The sequence below is a fragment of the Heliconius melpomene genome, chromosome 10 (genome assembly GCF_056956725.1).
Source record: "Heliconius melpomene rosina isolate 202511_hmr_F chromosome 10, ASM5695672v1, whole genome shotgun sequence".
In the NCBI taxonomy this organism is placed as follows: Eukaryota; Metazoa; Arthropoda; class Insecta; order Lepidoptera; family Nymphalidae; genus Heliconius; species Heliconius melpomene.
Window position 1 is genome coordinate 5,765,805 of NC_140398.1, and position 18,928 is coordinate 5,784,732.

The following is an 18,928-nucleotide window of genomic DNA, read 5'->3' on the forward strand; positions in this document are numbered from 1 at the left end:
GTTTTTAGGCTAATTTATCAACATTAATTTTAATTAATTTATGTATCTGAGCTATAGGTTTACGCTTTAGCTGAAGCAGTGAGGCAGAGAGAGCCTTGTGTTAAAACATTTCGTTACCCACTTTACTTTTCGCAGAATTCTAAAGGCATTGTGTGTTGAGTGGGGGAACTCAACGCCGCGCTTTGATGCGACACCAGAGCGAAGAAATGAAAATATTAAATATTTCCATTTCCTCGCGAGGGAATCGAATCAACAACCTTTTTGATTCGCGCCACGAATGGCCCACTTTTATGATGATTTAACAAATAAGTGTTTGAATGTACATGAGAAATTATATCTGATATATAAAAAGTTTAACAATTTATATATAAATGGCTTTAATCTTACAATTAACGTACTAATACGTATTTTATATGCATATACATATTTTTGCACTTTGCATTAAAAGTAACCTACCTACCTGCCTATTTATAATTCATGCAAAAACAACAATTTAAAAAGGAAAAAATAAAATAAAACACAAACAAATAGTTACACAAATGTTTATTTATCGCTTACACAAAAATAGACAATGAAAGTTACACGCGAAGTTATATTAAACGCTAAGGAAAAGAAATCACAGTTCCAATACATTCATTTGCTAAGCTAACTATACATTACAATGTTAAAGTAACGCGTTAAACTAATATAAAATCACAGTTTTCATAAACAAGCTTATCACAAAACTGAAATATGAAAGGAAAAGCCGTCGTAGAGCGTACAAAAGCGTTCTGTACTGTGCACAATCAATCGTTATCAAAAATTTCATCGAATTACAAAATTTCTCCGCCAAATTTATGCCTATTCCCCACGTTTTTATCACAGCATTCCTAATATGTAACATTTAATACAATTTTCTTGATTTATAACCATCTAAAATAAGGTGTCCCTCAAGGCACACTTTTGGCTCACCTTTACATTTTCTTACCTTTGAGTACCAATTTCAATTATTACGCCAGAATGTATCAACATTATAAATTAATGAATAATTTATCAAATGTTATAAGTTGGTATGCATTGTTTGTCTTAAATACCTGATTCCACCTTTGTCGAAACCTTTTGGCATAATAGCTATTTAAATGAACAAAAATGATTGAAAAGTCAATGAAACAGAATATTTTTAAAGTTTTCTTGCAAAATACTGTAACAGTTAGAGATGGACAATTACGAATGTTTAAGAAAATCGATTGATTATTTGAATATTTCTATGCTATAGTTATAATAATTTGAAAAATAGTCTTAATTACGTACAAAGTGTTTAGTTATAATAAACAGTATTTAGAAAAATTAGTAACTCAATCCACGATATCAGATATACACAGAACGGTGCAATCGATTTCAAAACTATCCATTCATAATCGACCACCTGACTCATTTCAGAATCACAAATATATATTTGTGCCATGTAAAAATTTAGATAATCAAGTATTACATATATGAAAAATAAAGATCTACAATACAAAGAGACTATTTGCATATGTTTTACATTCATAGAAAAATATGTATAGAGACATCAAAAAGTATAAGACACTACTACATTACACTGTAACGACATAAATGTTTCGAAGATTACTGTATTTCTAAATCTGTTCTAAATTTTGAATAAATATTTTGTTTTTGATATTTCCGATACAAACACGCAACATCGATAAGAACATTATGTTATTAACAACTATTACTATGCGTTATTTCTTTAAAAAAAGCAAACTATAAATTATATTTTTTAATATAAATTTCATTAAACAATTATATTAATCGAAAGCAACATCAATGTTTAGTTGTGGAATCGACTAATCGATTTGAAATATCTTATTGTTGTTTAAAGCTATCAAATTAAATGCGTCTAATAGGTACAAGCGATTTTAAACTGGCTACCGATTATTTGTAATCTGTAATTCTTTTCTAATAAATAAATATTATTACCAATAAATAAGAAAAATTTTGAATTTTAAATACAAAAAAAAAGGAAATTTAGAGTCAAGAAGACCAATATTTAAGACTAGCATAAAAAAGAAGTTCCTAATAGGACAATTGACAGTTATGGTATATATATTACAAAATTATAATAAAATATATTAATTTAAGAGATCTAACTTGATGTTAAGTCTCAAAGTTAGTGCCAAAGTTGTTTTTCTTTAAATACAAATAATTATTTACGTTGGGCATTGCAAGCAATGTTGTGTTCTAAATATTTTATTTATATCATTTTTCAATATTATAACCTATGGTATATTAAATCATGTCTAAAAAATAAAAAATACATAAATATGAAAATATTTAAATAAATAAGTACTCTATTAAACATCTAAATACAAACAAAGGTTTCTACATCTAAAATATTACATTTTATCATGTTTCATACAATTAAATCCAATTAAATACCAATTTTGTATTTTAAAATCCATAGTTTTTTTATTCCAGTTATTTCAACGATTTTGGAAAAATGTTGAATATATCTAATTTTAGTATAGAATATGTATGCTTTTTAGTATGTAATGTAAGTAATGATCATTCATAAGAATAATCATATTACTTTCCTTGGCTATAAATAGCAAAATTGTTAGGAAATAATTCAATATTATAAAAAAAAAAACAATTCAAATGCCTACCTATTTATAGCCTCGTCTATAATGTGGGTATTCGTAAATTCGATTTTAGCGTCATTTTAGGGTTTTTTTTAGTTAGTTTTTGGTTATTCTTGGTTTTAAAGTGGTTTCTGGTTTACTTCTTGCCGGGTTTCTTCGCCCGTCCTTGTTTGATTACTTGGATGAGTTTAATATCTTGGGCTTCGGGGTTCTCCAAAAATTCCTCTAGCATCTATATAATGATGAAAATATGTTAGTCATTCTATGTGTGCTGTAAATGTGACTTCGATGTGGTTGTAAGTTCGATCACCATTCGAGGAAATTGAATATTTATTAAAATGTATATTTTCATTTCTTGGCTGTGGTGCCGAGGCAAAGCTCGGTGTTGAGTTTCGCCACACAATACCCAAGTTCTTGAAAATTGAGCGGTAATTGTGAACTGAACGTTTTAACACTAGGTTCCCTCTGCCTACCCTGCTTTATGTGGGACACAGCGTGCAGATAAAAAAATATAAATAAATAAAGCAATCCTAATGCAAAATTATGTTTGCAAATGGACTTATCAACTAATACACGCCTGGTCTTTACTTTCCATCTAAAGTGTTCTATAATAAGATACTAATTTATCGAACTATCTACTAATTCAATAAAGAAGTATATTATAACATACATGAAAATAAAAATGATACCAACAACAAATAACAGTACTTACACTCATATTAAGTTCAGAAGCGATAGCAGCGGCCGACGCAGGTCTTTCGGCCAGCGCTATTAAAGTAGGCAAGAGGGCGCGACTGCGTTGTTTCGAGACCAGCCAATTGGCTGGTAGAGTGCAAAGTGTTTTTATTACACTCCAACCGTCGCATATTGTTTCCTGTGATAAAGAAGTGAAGAAACTATAAGTAGTGTCCAGTAATGCTAAGGCGTTACTTGGACTCATCTATGATGCAGGATGAGGAGCTCAGAAAAGTGCTTGGGATATGCATTAATAGTCATTTCCATTGCCGGAGCTTCTCCCTCTACTCACACCACATTCAAAATTACTCTACCAGTATTGTCATTGAACTTCTAGATTTTCAGTAAATTTTGTTAAATATTATTATAAGAAGTAATAATAATTCTACTTTTATCTAGACTGATGTTTAAATTTCTAATAAGTTTATCATGCTATCGATCGATGTGTTATAATGATTTCTTATAAAATCGTAAACGAACTGCCTATTTTCAGAATCACTGATAGTCTTTTCGCAAACGGAGTTCATAATTTTACTACACTTTTAGTAAAATATAAAGTAAAATTAGTAAAGTAAATAAAAATATAGTAAAGTAAAATATAGTCAATTCTCAACTGCACATAAAATTCATAGCGTTCTCGCCTAATTACTAATAGGAAGATAACAAAATTGCCCAACTTAGGCTTTTACGTTGACACCCAAATTTACCAGATAGGTCCACCCATTAAAACACTTAAGTGTTGACGCACTCAACATAACACAAGAATGTCATAAATATGTCCCATGTGTTACAAAATTCGTAATTAACTTGGTTGTAGGGAATAAATTATTCATAGTAATGGTCAGTCGGCTAATGCAAGGAACAATAACGGTCCTAAAGTGCTTCCCTGAGTTACTCCGAGTAAAGAAAACACCTGTGTCCGTGGGAACTTTGTGTAGGAAATGTTTTTTTACTTCTATTTACTATTACAATTTTATAAGATGTAACGTAATTTTGCGTTGGGGTCGAAATAGACAACATCGTAAATTTTTGGATGAAACCAACTATATCTATAGAAATAAGACAGTGTTTACACGTCTTTGATAAATACTAGGACCAAGATCTTCGGTTTTCGCATTTTTTACACATTTAAAAATGAAATTATTATAGCCCGATTAAATCATACACTCATAGTTACTTATATTTTACGCATATAAAATAATACGCGGATTCGATAGTTTTTCGAAAACTTAAATTGTTCAATTCATCGAGAGACCCACGATTAATCGATTAAAACAGTTTAAATAAAAATACTGCAACTTTATCTAGTTTAAACATGTAATTTTTAAGTTATAGAAAATTTTGATATGGCATATATGCCATTAGTAAAGTAAAAAAATCCAATATATATAGCATTAGACCTCTAGAATATAACAGATTTTTAAACAATATAATGAAAACTGTAATGGAGACTATTAACCCATCCTGTGTTTAACGCATGAAACAGCCAAGCACGTAGTATGTTAATAAAAAGGAATTATTCACCATCTCCATCTAAATGATCTAAAATAAAAAATACAAAAAATAAATAATTATTTGTTTATAATTAACAATATTCATAAGAAATTGGCTTTAACATAACGTCTTTTCCGTCTACAATTCTCATGCGGGCTTACACTACACCTGTGCTACACTACACGTGTTTTGTTTAATTTACATGTATAATGTTTAACGGTTGAATGATTTATTACTTTATTATATTTTTTTTCTATTAGAAACGACTAAATAGGGGTATTTCAACTAGACTCAAGCATAGTTTAATTAATTTTGCAGCTTGTGATCAACAAATTGTTATGGTTTTATATCTATTTGTTTCCCGTGAAGGCAAAAATCTACAGAAGTTGGTATTATTCGATTTTACCTTTTGGGGTGTCATAGCGAGCGATAGCGAAATTGATAGAATCCAACAAAAAACTTCATATAACCAGATCAAGGAATAAGTACCGTACTTATTGATAAAAATTGAAAACTATATATAATTGCGAAGTGATTGAAGAGGCCAATCGAGACGCAGGGGCATAAGCGTGTGATAGTAAACGCGTTTTGGGTTCAATTTCTTACTCAAGCAAATGAAATAATATTTTCATTACCACGCGATATAATAACGAGGCAAAGCGCTCTACCACTCAACACGCAATACCTCCAGAATATGGCGGAAAGTGGGCAACGGAGTGTATTAACACTAGGTTCCCAGTCTTTTTGTCTATCCTGCTAAGTGCGGAATACAGCGTGAGCAAAAAAATTATGATTTCAACCCACAATCATCGTGTCAAGGTAAGTACAGTCCCAACGCGAACGGTAATATTTATCTTTATTTATAACACATAATATATATACAAATTTCTAAGTAATCTTATCGCTATCAAAATCTTTATAATCGTATAGCAAATATACTTCTCATTTTATTAATAATTTTATAGTTACCATCGCTGATAATAATGATATCAACAAAATCATAAAATACATATAATATCTTATTCATTCACATCCTGTATATCTATCTGTCTATCTATTTTAATCTAAATGATTTCCTTTGTAATGATCTATCATCGGTATGACTTATCTATTTGACTACTATTAACTCGACAAATTAAAATCGATTGTATCGGAAATAGTCATAATGTATCAATGTAGTGGATAAAGGAGTTATTTTTTTACCTGTAATTGAGGATTATTGACGACGACAAATCCCACTAAAACTATGAGGTCTAGAACCATTGTTTCAGAGAGGGTTTGATCTAAGCGTTGGCTCCTTAGCACTGAAACAAAATATTATAATAGTAGATAATATTATCACTTGTATATAATTAAGTATTTCGTACCATTTAAGTTAAGTTTTCATTTTTCAGCTTCACGCTGTATCCTGCACATAACAGGTTAGGCAAGTAAAACCCAGTGTCAAGATACTCTTCCCCATTTTGCGCACAATTTACGAAATTACCGAGACGAGAAAGTTTGTCTAGTGATAGGACGACTCAACAACTTTGTTTACCATGACAAAAAACAATAAAGATATGTGTATATTTTATGCTTATCTATATTTTAAACTACTTTTTAATAAAACTTAAAATACTAAAAAACTCACGTAACGCAGTAGTCCTAGGCGCCTCCTTCTCATTGGGAGCGTGCTGCGACAGTAGTCTTGCCACCGCTGCCCGGAACTCCAATGGCCATCCACCTTCTCCAAATGCTTCCTATTGGAAAGGTTTGGAAAGGATTAAGAATAATATTTAAAGTTGAATAACCGTCTTATGTTTACATTTATAGCAGTTTTTGGGTTTTTGGAAAGTCGATGTACAAAGATATACTTCTTAAACATAAATAAACTTACAAGGAGTTGTTATATTTATAAAATATATCTTTTATAACAGTATGTTCCCTCTATCTACCATCAGTAAGGTAAACCGAGGGAACACAGTCCGTTAAGCCACTCCGTTTCCCATTAATCGCATAATTTTATTAATTACATGTTTTTAATGTTATATTTAAATAGTAATTATCCCATTTTTATCTTGGAATTGAATTTGTAAAACCTATCTTTTTTCAATCTAAAAAACTAACCAAACTCTTGCAAATCCTCGTAATTGCTTTTAAATTATTATTACGGCTGAGCTATCGTGCTCATTGACGTGCGATAGCACGTCAATGTATGTCCAGCAGTAAACGAGGACAGGCTGATGATGAGGATCAAGTTATTATTCACATTTATGAATATCGGGTACCTAACAATTACTAAATTTTAGAATTGGAAGAATCTATAGATTATTTTCCAGTGTAAGACCGAATTTACAACAAAACTTAACCTATTTAATATTAAAAAGAACAGTCTAACAAAGTTAAACTTGTCGTAACTTTTGGTTTTTCATGGCTTTAGCTGACCAACCTGAAAGGCATCCACCGCGGGCAGGCGAGCGTGACCGTATCTTGCCAACTGAATTTTCTTAAATAGATCACTTAGGTATTCTGAACAGGCTATGAGATTACTTGTTCGAGAATGCCAATAAGAAATAATAAATTTAACATATCACCATAATGGTATCGTATTGGAATGCAAATTCTAGTAGGAAGTATATAGCAGAGGTACGTACAGCTTAATCACATTGTTTTACCGAAAAATGGTAAAGATTAAAAAAAATATCAACTCAAAAAAAACAAAATAAGTAGTAATAGTAAAGAGCAAAATCATAAAAATCTGAAAAATCTTCCGAGTTCCTCATGGTATTAACAATCCGAGGATACACCCCGACTCACAAAGCGTAACGGAACAAATCTCCGAGAGTTACTTCTCTTACGTCCGCCACTTACGAGAGCAGGTCACGCAACATGTTTCAGTTTACCACAGATTTTTGGTATTATTTGGTAAAATTACTTTAGATGTTTTGAGGTCAAATTTCACTAGTAAGTATACTAGAAAAAGAGCAGCTTCAGCCTTGCAGCCTCACTGAACAGCCGGAATATATAGAAGAAACCTAGTGTTAAGACACTCCATTCTGCATCATTCCACTCAATTTTCAAGTCAGTCGTCTTAAGTGGCGGAGCTCAATGTTACGATTTGTAACGGTACGGGACTAAATTATAATAATTAATCCGATTAATGATCAAACCCACATCCGTGCCAGCTATAGGTACGCTGTCAGACTACGACATGATGGCGTCAAATGCTGTTAGAAAATTCACAATAGACGTTTTCCCGGTCTTGTTGGACAAACGGCGATGCTAAATTTCGATACCTAGCCGCCAACTTTAAATGAGTGGAAAGTAGAGAACAGAGTAAGATATTATTAGAAGATACTTCCTCGAAAAAACGCAACAAGAAGAGAGAAGAAGACGAAAACAAATATACTGTTTTACCTATAGCACTACTTACAAAACTAAAATAGATATAAACACAAAAGTAACATAATAAGGTAAAATCTTTGGGCTCCTCATAGCATTAACAAACCGAGCATACCCCCAGCCGGCTGAGCGTGACGGCACAAATCTCTGAGAGACTTCTCTGATGTCCGTCACTTATGAGAGCAGATCACGCAACGATGTTACAGTTTGTCACTGATTTTGGGATTTCTTGAAAAATGTGTAAGAAGATGTACAATGAATTTTGATTATATCCATTCTAAACACAGCATATTTAAAGGTAAGTAAAAACAATTGAAAAATTATGTAAGGTTTTGCAGTACTGGGTATAAAAACTACTTAAAAAAATGTTTCTTTTTATTATAATTGAAGTAATTCACAATAAAAAGGAAAGTTTACATAGAAATTCGAAGAGAAAATTATGAAAATGAAATAGTAATAGCATTGCTAATATGATAATAATTGCAATAACCAATATTTGGAGAGACATATTTAATTTTTTTCATATAAGTACACTAGATTTGTACACATACACGTATATATATGTTAAGCAGAAACAAAATAAAAAAAATACAAAAATTTTAAACAAGCGAAAACATATCAAATATCATCTACATCAATCATCCGGCATTTCCCCACAAAACTGTGCATTACGACGCGGCGTGCATCTGCGACCGCTAATAAACTTATAATCGTGTTTATTATCTATTACAGCCCACCACGGACAACTAAACAAACAGGGCCCCCGGACTACGGTTACCACGGGTTACGAACTTTTGAGGATTACTTCAAAATTTTGGTTTTTTTTTTAAATAAATATCGTAGATTTTTTAATAATTATTTACGTATCTAAAACAAATATAATTTTAGCCGGTTAATAATTACTACTGCTAAATAAAGTATTGATAAGTATATTTTTGGATTAAAGGATTTTTATTACAGATAAAGTTTACTGGATAACATTACTGAACCACACAGATAGGCAAAAATATCATAAATTACATTTCCTCAAGTAAGAAACGAACCCACAGCCATCGCCACTTCTACTATATATTAAACATTAAAAGCTCTTTTCTTCTTTGCACAATTTCCTAGGCCCTCAACAACAAAAAAAAAGTCCAAAAAAGCCCCAAAATGTTGGCAACAACCCAAGGCCCCATGGGTCCGCAATTATTCATGCCATTATGGGCTCTACACAGACATCAAAGTTGGACCCTGCTGCACCCAGGAGAGTACATTGTTTGATTTTTATTATTATTTTACCGTAGATGCTGTATTTACATTCTCCGTTTACTTTGAAGTTATGAGTGAAAGGCAAATTTATCCGGATTCAGATATTTGTATAAATAATAATGATACGTAAGGAAGAATGTTTGTTTGTTTTTTTTTTGGTAATTACGTTTATAAACGCTGTATATACCTATTTATTTAAATTAAATGAGTAAAAAACATATGTTTCTTACAATATTTATTGATAGAGAAATGAAGATTTTATAAAAGTTTTTTATTCAGAAGGCCAAAGCCAGGTATTTAAAATGGTATTTTTTATTATATTTTCTATAATATTTTGTGATCTTGTTACTTTTCAGGCACATATGCATGAAACTAATACGATATACTTTACGATATTTATTTAGAAGCTCGCTTCAATTGAACTACTTTACGTATTTCAATACTAAATTTATGGTAACACTTATTAAAAACATAACATATAATAATATGTAAATACATTTTATCATTTTCTTAATTTATTTTTTTAAATTCATTGTGTATTACCGGTAATATTATATTGGTTGTAAATTTATTATATACTAGTGCACCCGGACGCGGCTACGCCTGCTTGAACTATAAGAATATTTATTAAATATAATATAATATATTTATTTTTATAAGGATGAATATCAAAATATAAGTTCATTTTGGGTGACGTTTTCTTAAAACAACAAAGAAACTTTGCAAACCGGTGCTTAGCAACGACGGTTGTTATTAACATGGCAGAATAAACTGCATGTCAAATTAGAAAGTATTTTAATTTATTAGTACATATTTTTAATGTAATGTTATATAGCCTATAGCATTTCTGAAGAATGCAGCTTTCATACAAAACAAAAACATTGTAAATCGGACCAGTAGATCCAGAGATCTTAGCGTTCAAACAAACAAACAAATAAACAAACAAACAAACAAACAAACAAACAAACTCTTCCGCTTTTTTATATTAGTATAGAAGTATAGGTAGTATAGATAAGATTTAGATTTATATAAAAGATTTTTTAAAAAGGTTCTTTTAGCATTTACCATGATCCAATTGGCAATTACAAAATATTTAGGTATAGATATGTACTATAACGCTCAGAGAATACTCGCGATAAGTGACCAGTGACGTCATTCAAAGCCCCCGCAAAGTGGTAGCGTTTGGGCGGCTAAAACTTTTACAATATTTTAAATATTATTTTTACCTTTGCCTTTATATATTTTTAAACGTTGTGCAGATTATTACTTGAAATGAAAAAAGACATACATATACCCTAAACCCAAATTCACATAGCCATAGCTGCATTACACAAATAGTACTCTACATATTAATATCTATTATAAACCGACATAAAAGGGGTTAACATAATCATTTTTCAATTTACTCAAAACCCATCAAATATAATCGAAGCTGTTCCCACAATCTTCTATAATTTGCAACGGTGATTCAGTACATGGGTATACCACGTGCCGGCATTGTGTCCGTTACGCATGACTAACTACGGTGGATGGCGATACTAATAATGCTTATAGTTTGTATTACGATGATGAGTTAGAGTAGGTAGGTTAACGTTGATAGTGGATTCAATTTTTATATTGTAATAAGATAGAAACATAGTTTATGTTTTACAACTTTATTAATTTATGATTTACAATTTAAATACACCACGAATCTATACAACAATTGAGCTAAATAAGTCTAAATGAGGGAAAAAAGGCGGTTTCATTATGGCGGTACACAATAAATATAATAACGTTCTCAAGCTTAATAAGCTTTTTCATGCTGAAAGTCGTTTTTAGCAAGTCTTTCAAATGTATTTCAAAAAACTACATTAAGCGGCGTTGAGAGCCACCACTCTGTCTCGAAAATTGGGAGATGCGTGGGGAACGGAGTGCCTTAACACTAGGTTTCCTCTGCCTATGGTGCTATAAAGCTGCTTGAACACGCTGTTAAATACATTACATTAGTTTTATAAAGTGCACACATACACAAGAATTGGCATTATCAAAATTTCAACGTTTGTTTTCACATTTCTAATGTAATTCAATACTATGGAGCACTATAGGAGGGTGGAGTATTGTGACAGATGTCACGTCAGTACTACGGTCACCGTGACACGGGGACACGCGTAATCGATATGCTAGCGATATTGACAGATACACTGTACTTATATCGTATACAGGGTGGAATTGTCAGCGCCACTTTAAATGAAACCACAGTTTTAACTACTCTATAAAAGCCTAATATAATTCGGAAAAAAAATAATTCTCGAAAATGAAAAAGTTTTTTTTTTCAAACAAAATAAATAATAAAATTATCGTTTTAAAATAAAACGCCATTTGTAAAGTATAACATAGGCACGCACACCTGTCAAAGCGGCAACGTCGCATACGTATGTGTGCGTGACACGAAATACAGGTATGGATAAAAATCGTGAAATGAAAAAAAAATCCTACGTTCAAACCTTTGAGGTACCTTGATTATTTTTTTTAATTCTGGGTTTGAAATATTTTACCCTATATGCAGTTTCAGTAAAAGAAGCGCTGCCTCTTCCACCCTGTATAATATATTTAATATATCTATACTAATATAATAAAGCGGAAGAGTTTGTTTGTTTGTTTGTTTGAACGCTAAGATCTCTGGATCTACTGGATCGATTTACTTTGTTTTTATTTTGTATGAAAGCTGCGTTCTTCAGAAGTGCTATAGGCTATATAATATTACATAACACATATATACTAATAAATTTAAAATATTTTCTAAGTTGACATGCAATTTATTCTGCCATGTTAATAACAACCGTCGTCGCTACGCGACCGCGTTCGTTACCGCGTCATTTTGATATTCATCCTTATGAAAATAAATATAATAGTCACTTTTAGCATTTCATCTAGATTGAAATTATATTTCTAAAGAAATTATATTCTTATATTTCAAGCAGGCGTAGCCGCGTCCGGGTCCGCTAGTATTGTATATAAGTTTATGAAATTATTAGAAAATGCTACAAGAGAAAAAAATTATATTGTCCAGGATTATAGTATCAGAGGAAAATTTCAATTTCATTAAAATGAAAGGTATATATTTTTATTATGACGCTATAGTGTTATTCACTCGCCGTGCTTAGAAATTCAAACAAATTTAAGCATTTTATATTAAAAATGGGCTATTTTCAACTTATTTAGAAATTGTCATATCTTAAGTTCTACCATCTAACACAACTAATGGAAATGCGAAGTTTGCAACTAATGGAAATGCGAAGAAAAGAGTTATATTTCTTTAAATACACGAAGATCGCACAAGCAGACAGAATATGTAGAAAAAAAACAAAAAATCATAAAATGATATTAAAAATCCCCACATACATACATAACAAACGAAACACGAAAAATCAATACAAAAAAAAATGAACAACCATACAAAAGTAACGCAAGGATCGACTCCACTGTATCCAGTTACCGGATCCATCCCGGCCACTTTTGCAAACAGTATCGTAGTAATATATTTGCGATGGGCTCTGCAAACACACGGGTATGTACACTGTACCTACGAGTACGTAGGATGGAGGAGATAGAGCTAGCAGATAGCATATCGATTAGGTATACGGTTTTTATTTAAACCTGATTACTAAACCGAACCTTTTTTTATTATTTTTAAGCGACTTCTGTTTTTTTTTCAATATCATAGGATATTATACAATGTATTTACGTACTTTTAAAACCTAATCTTTTTTTACTTAAAATACTGAATTTATTTTATTTTATTTATATATACAGTTAGTTTAAACACATATTTAAAAACATATTGTTTCGGTTTGTGAAATAAAATATTATTAACGTCGGCAAACTCAATTAACTAAAAAAAATTGCATAATTCACACTTATTTTTTAATTACTTATTTTTTAGTTTTAATTTCTTTAGCTAATCTTGGAAAACCTTGAACGCGGTGCTTTGGCGCATATTGGAAATGCCAAAATATTTTTAAATTATACTTATTTTAAATATGTTCGATTGAAGTTCAACCCATAAACCGTATGGGCCTAAGACAAGACCTAAGACTTTCCAACGGCGCCACGACGAAGATTTTTAAAGCTCGAATCATTCTCAAAATGAAATCCACAATAAAAAAAATCTATCGATAGTATAATACCCATCGAGACATCCCACGTCCCTACAGAACGGCACGGTACGGTGAACAGATGATAAATTGGCTTCTTGCCTGGCAGAGTAGCGGTTCCAAATTGATTGGGCCTCCGTAACTTTGCTACACCAGTCCTACTCGACGTTTGTTTAGCGCTGATTCTTCTTCTATTACAAACGCAACGAGTGTTTTTAACGAAGCTATTAATAAAATGTTGTTAGCTAAATCAGGATTTTGATAAAAACTTTTAAATATCATATATATATATATATTTTGTACGAATTTCACGTAGTATGTAGATAAAGGCAATATGTGATATTACTTTCAACAAAATAAAGTGAAACTTAAAATTTTCAATGTTAATGATTCTTACATATAATAATTGTGAGATGATAATATTTATGGATAAGTGTAACCTAAAGGTATCAGCCTATCCTAGACTGTAACTTACGACAAACCCTTCAAAACTGCAAATTCATAAAAAAACGTACCTCAACAATTAAAAAAATCCCTAAAATCCCTTAAAATCGAATCATACATAAAATCCAAACATAACCCTATTATAAGCTAAAACAAACATAACAGTCATTAGACAGTAGAATCGGATGCAAGACCGGACCCCAGAGTTTGCGGAGCCGACAGCCCGCAATGATACTCCAGTTAATTAAGGACCGCGAGCAAATACGCTGAGGAGATGTACACAGAATGAATGTCGATTCGCCCGTTTTACTTCAATAGATGAGAACTTTTCTTGGGAATTAAAAATATAGGTTGTGAATTGATTTTTTAGTGAGGTAGAGTTTTTTATTTAAAACATATTTATAACAGCCATTTTTACGCCTACTGCTGGACTGGAATAGTCTCATAAGGATCTCGATTCCTTAATTATTTAGCTAATTCAGTTATTATTGTACAATTATTAAAAAAACTATAAAAGAGTATGTTAGGCCATTGTGGCACATCAGGGCAGTGTATAATTGCAAGCGTGGGTTTGATTCCCACTCAGAAAATTGGGAGTGGAAAACGGAGTGCCTTGACACTAGGTTATTTCTGCCTATCAGGCAAAAGGCGTGAAGCTGCTAAAACATATGTTTATGTCGTGTCTGAACAGAAAAAAAAGAGAAGAACTGCATGACTCCAATGCAATTTTTTATAACTACTGAATATTTTTATAAGCTTTCTTTAAAGATCTGTTTCTATCGATCTAAATAACAATTATTTCTTTAAAACACTATTTCTTAAACATTTTCTTAAAAAAAACTTATTCCCACAAGCACGTCCCTCGTACTAACAACTATAACCTTAACACATCAGTCAACAGTCCTTAATACTAGTTTAATTACAGTCAGCAAATATGCCAGTAACGAGTGCAAGTTGAATGAACTGCCCTTGGTGGATTTACTTGTTAACATTTAAATTTATTTTAGTTTTATATGTATATTTTAAGAGAGATGGGGAGAAATGATAGTAATCTAATTCTCTGTTCTTCACATTTTGCCAATTTTGTTAATTATATAGACAATTTTTTTTAAATATTTTTTTTAATGTGGACAAGGATAATATAAAAAAGACATTAGAGTTTCATATGTTTAACTATAAATAAATCTGTATATATTTTTTTAAATACATACCAAACATCAGAAAATCAACCCGTACAAAATTATCATTAAGACTTACAAAATTATACCATACGACAAGTATTCTATAAAAAAAATTGGGGTTATTAACACTACAAAAATAAAAAAAATAACAAAATCCGTCACTCACCTGTACGATTTGATGATCCATTTCAGCGATAGCGCGCAATAGGTGCGCCGTCCTGGCCGCCTTCACGAAGTCCCCGCATTGACCCAACGACGCCCCCTTTGCGAACAGCATACAAAATTCCGCTCTGGAACCGCATACGCTTTTGCCTAACGCTGTTTTAAGGGCTTGCTTCGCGTACACACGTTCAAAACCCTAGTTGGAAAAAATAAGAAAGATTTTTTAAATTCATTATGTCTTATGTTCAAAAAAATTATAATAATAAGTCTTATTATAATTTTAGGCTGTATTTATTCAAATGGGCTCGAAAGTTTAAAAAAAATTGAGTTTTGCCTCGGCTGAGACTCGAACCTATTATTATTATAGTCTATACTAATATAATAAAGCGGAAGAGTTTGTTTGTTTGTTTGTTTGAACGCTAAGATCTCTGGATCTACTGGTTCGATTTAATTTGTTTTTGTTTTGTATGAAAGCTGCATTCTTCAGAAGTGCTATAGGCTATAATATTACATTACACATATATACTAATAAATAAAAATACTTTCTAATTTGACATGCAATTTATTCTGCCATGTTAATAACAACCGTCGTCGCTACGCGACCTCATTCGTTACCGCGTCATTTTGATATTCATCCTTATGAAAATAACTATAATAGTCACTTTTAGCATTTCATCTAGATTGAAATTATATTTCTATAGAAATTATATTCGTATATTTCAAGCAGGCGTAGCCGCGTCCGGGTCCGCTAGTTTATTATAAAAGTACTAAATAATTGGATAATATCAAATAATATCATATTAATTTAAAAATATTAAATTAAATTAATTGAAAAAAACAACAAACAAACTTACAAGATCCGGTTCAAACGGGTGACATAGATCTGCACAGACTGTCAATAGTGTCTGTATACTCTCGCGCACTTCGCCCGCCTTCTCCGCCCTGGCTATGGTACCACTTAGACATAGGTAGCTGAAATAAGAAAAATCTGGTATTATTCTTACACAATGAGAATATCTCTTCCCTTCTGTTATGGTATTGGATTATGGAGTTCTGAACATGACAATTGAGCACTAATTACCTCTCATACTTTGTATAAAAGAAGAGAGAATACCAAAACTCATTTTAATCGAGTTCAGTAATAAAAATATACAAAATATAAATATACACCTAAACAAATGTTTACCAGCATTACCTATAAGAATAATGTACATATATAAAAATGGTAGGTAATTTCATATACTTTTTAAACTTTTATATCGCATAGACTTGACGTTTCGCAAGTAAGGCTTAAGGTTCAAAAGTAATATTTTTTATGCTAGATAAAGAACAGACAACACAGAGACAAGACTACTGAACTTAGAAGAGAACGTAACAAAACCTGATTTTCCATATAAAAATCCACACAAATAAAGTTGCGGGCTACGACTAGTTAACTATAATATATAATCTATTATAAGTTTAAATTAATTGCAACCCTTACATATCCTAACAAGTTCCCCTTAACCGGCGCGAGCAAATCCGAATGAAAAACAAACATCGCTGTGAAAGCACAAACATAGCGCTGAAAGCCATAATATTTTGATACATAACATTATTTAATGTAACCTGGAATAACTGTTTGGACACGATATATATTATATACTTATAATTTCACGAAAGGCACAACGCCGACCTTTTTTTTTATATTGAATTTATTCGTTTGATCGGAATCAAACTCACAACCGTCACGTTGGCTCACACACTGTGCGGCTGGGTCACGGCGGTCTCTTAAATAAATAGAAAATATAAAAACTGAACGCTCATAAAACGAAATCGCAAAACGATTTGCAAACAAAAAAGAAATACAACGTCAGCATATTTCTTGCAAATTCAATTATAACTTGGCTAACATTTGTACAATAGAATGCTCACCGGTATAAGTTAGCCAATTTAACTCTTATTACTTACATTTTAAGAGTTCTTCGATAAAACAAAGTTCAATGTTAATCTATACTGAAGACAGTTTGCTTAACTGCAAATTGAAAAGATAATAAGGAAGGGATTTTTATTTTAAAAACATGATTTATCTACTTTCGGTATTATTTTTTTTTTATATTTCGTGAATCTTGAAGAGTAAGTAGAGAACGTAAATTCACACTTTTTCCCGCGTAATAGAGTAAGCAGAAGGAACCTAGTATTAACACACTGTTCCCCATGAATTTCCAAGACACTGCGTGTTAAGTGGCAGAACTCAATGACAAGTTATGTCTACCAAAATGGGGAAATGAAAATTATCTCCCGATTAATTAATAAAAAATATATTATTCCCTCGAGTGGGAATCGAACCCACAACAGTCTCGTTTACAGTCACACCTTTACACTATCGATCCACGACGACTACAAAAAAATTTCGATATTTAAAGTATTTCAGTTAAAATAACATTTTATATCCTCATAAAAAAAAAACTATAAATTAAGTATAAAAAAGAAATTAACTCGGTGATCCTTGCAAACAAGTCTTTCAGGTCTTGAAAGTTTCAATAACTCGTTATTTTAATTTAAATATTTTCAAATACAGTCTCATTGGCTGTTGAACTTTAAAATGTTGACTCCTCCTCCAATTTATAATTGTAATTGATTTCGAAAGCTTAGCTAAAAGCCATTAAACAGAACTTCCAGGATAAAAAGCAGCTTCACGCTTTATCCCGCAGCAATACAGGCACAGAGTATATCAATGATAAAAGACTAATCTATATATTGTTATTATTTACACATTACTTCAGTGCAATCACTCATCTTCATTGCTTATCATTCAACTTCTTTAGCAAAATTAAGAAGAACAAAAATACTTATCCAAATCACAGTGCATTCTTTAAAATCTTACAATTCCATCCCAAAATGACGCCTGCGATGGATGCCAGGCAACAAATATTTAAGATAACACTATCTTAACACGTCACTCGGTGAGGAGGTCCGGTAATAATGACCAACTTACAAATATTTCTAAATAATCTTTATATGGAGGCAGTAGAGTTGAATTTCCATAAAAATTGGCTAAAATATTTTTTGTATCTGACCACATTATGCCTGAGTGACCAATCGGTGAACGCGGTTAGTAATACCAAATTCGAATTCCCGGCGTTCTGGCGGCGCCATGTTGGTATTTTGTTTTAAAAAGATAAAAAAGTTTTTATTACTCCGTTTTTTATTCGTCTCCCGATAAAAAAAATGTAAAAAATCAAAGAGCTTAGAAAATTAGCAACATCCCGTTAAGTGCAATTTGTTGCAAAAAAGAAAACAACTTTAATAACACCGTCTCTATATAACATTACAATATTAATATTAGGTTTCTCATATTACAATAAAATAAAAGTAACATTAAATTAGAGTATAAAATATTCTAATTTTATGTTACTAAATACCAGCAGCATATTTGGTTGCGGGTTCGAATTCAATTCGTGTATAATATAGAGAAAGTAAAAGTACATTGACATATTAAACTTTAAAAAAAAGTCCAAATCTGCGATGTTACAATAAA

The 18,928-nt window shown here is 31.4% G+C and overlaps 1 protein-coding gene across 1 annotated transcript in view; it reads right to left on the reverse strand.

The window, feature by feature from the left end:
* Window positions 1–528: 528 nt before the first annotated feature.
* Window positions 529–18,928, reverse strand: part of ssp3 (SCAPER domain-containing protein short spindle 3) — a 52,893-nt gene continuing 34,493 nt past the window's right edge. The window contains exons 16-21 of the mRNA XM_085190798.1: window positions 16,263–16,380; window positions 15,413–15,604; window positions 6,484–6,592; window positions 6,057–6,157; window positions 3,337–3,498; window positions 529–2,856 (exon numbers count right to left, since the gene is read on the reverse strand). Coding sequence (XP_085046924.1) covers window positions 2,761–2,856; window positions 3,337–3,498; window positions 6,057–6,157; window positions 6,484–6,592; window positions 15,413–15,604; window positions 16,263–16,380 — 778 coding nt within the window. The 3' untranslated portion in view covers window positions 529–2,760. The remainder of the gene's footprint in view (window positions 2,857–3,336; window positions 3,499–6,056; window positions 6,158–6,483; window positions 6,593–15,412; window positions 15,605–16,262; window positions 16,381–18,928) is intronic.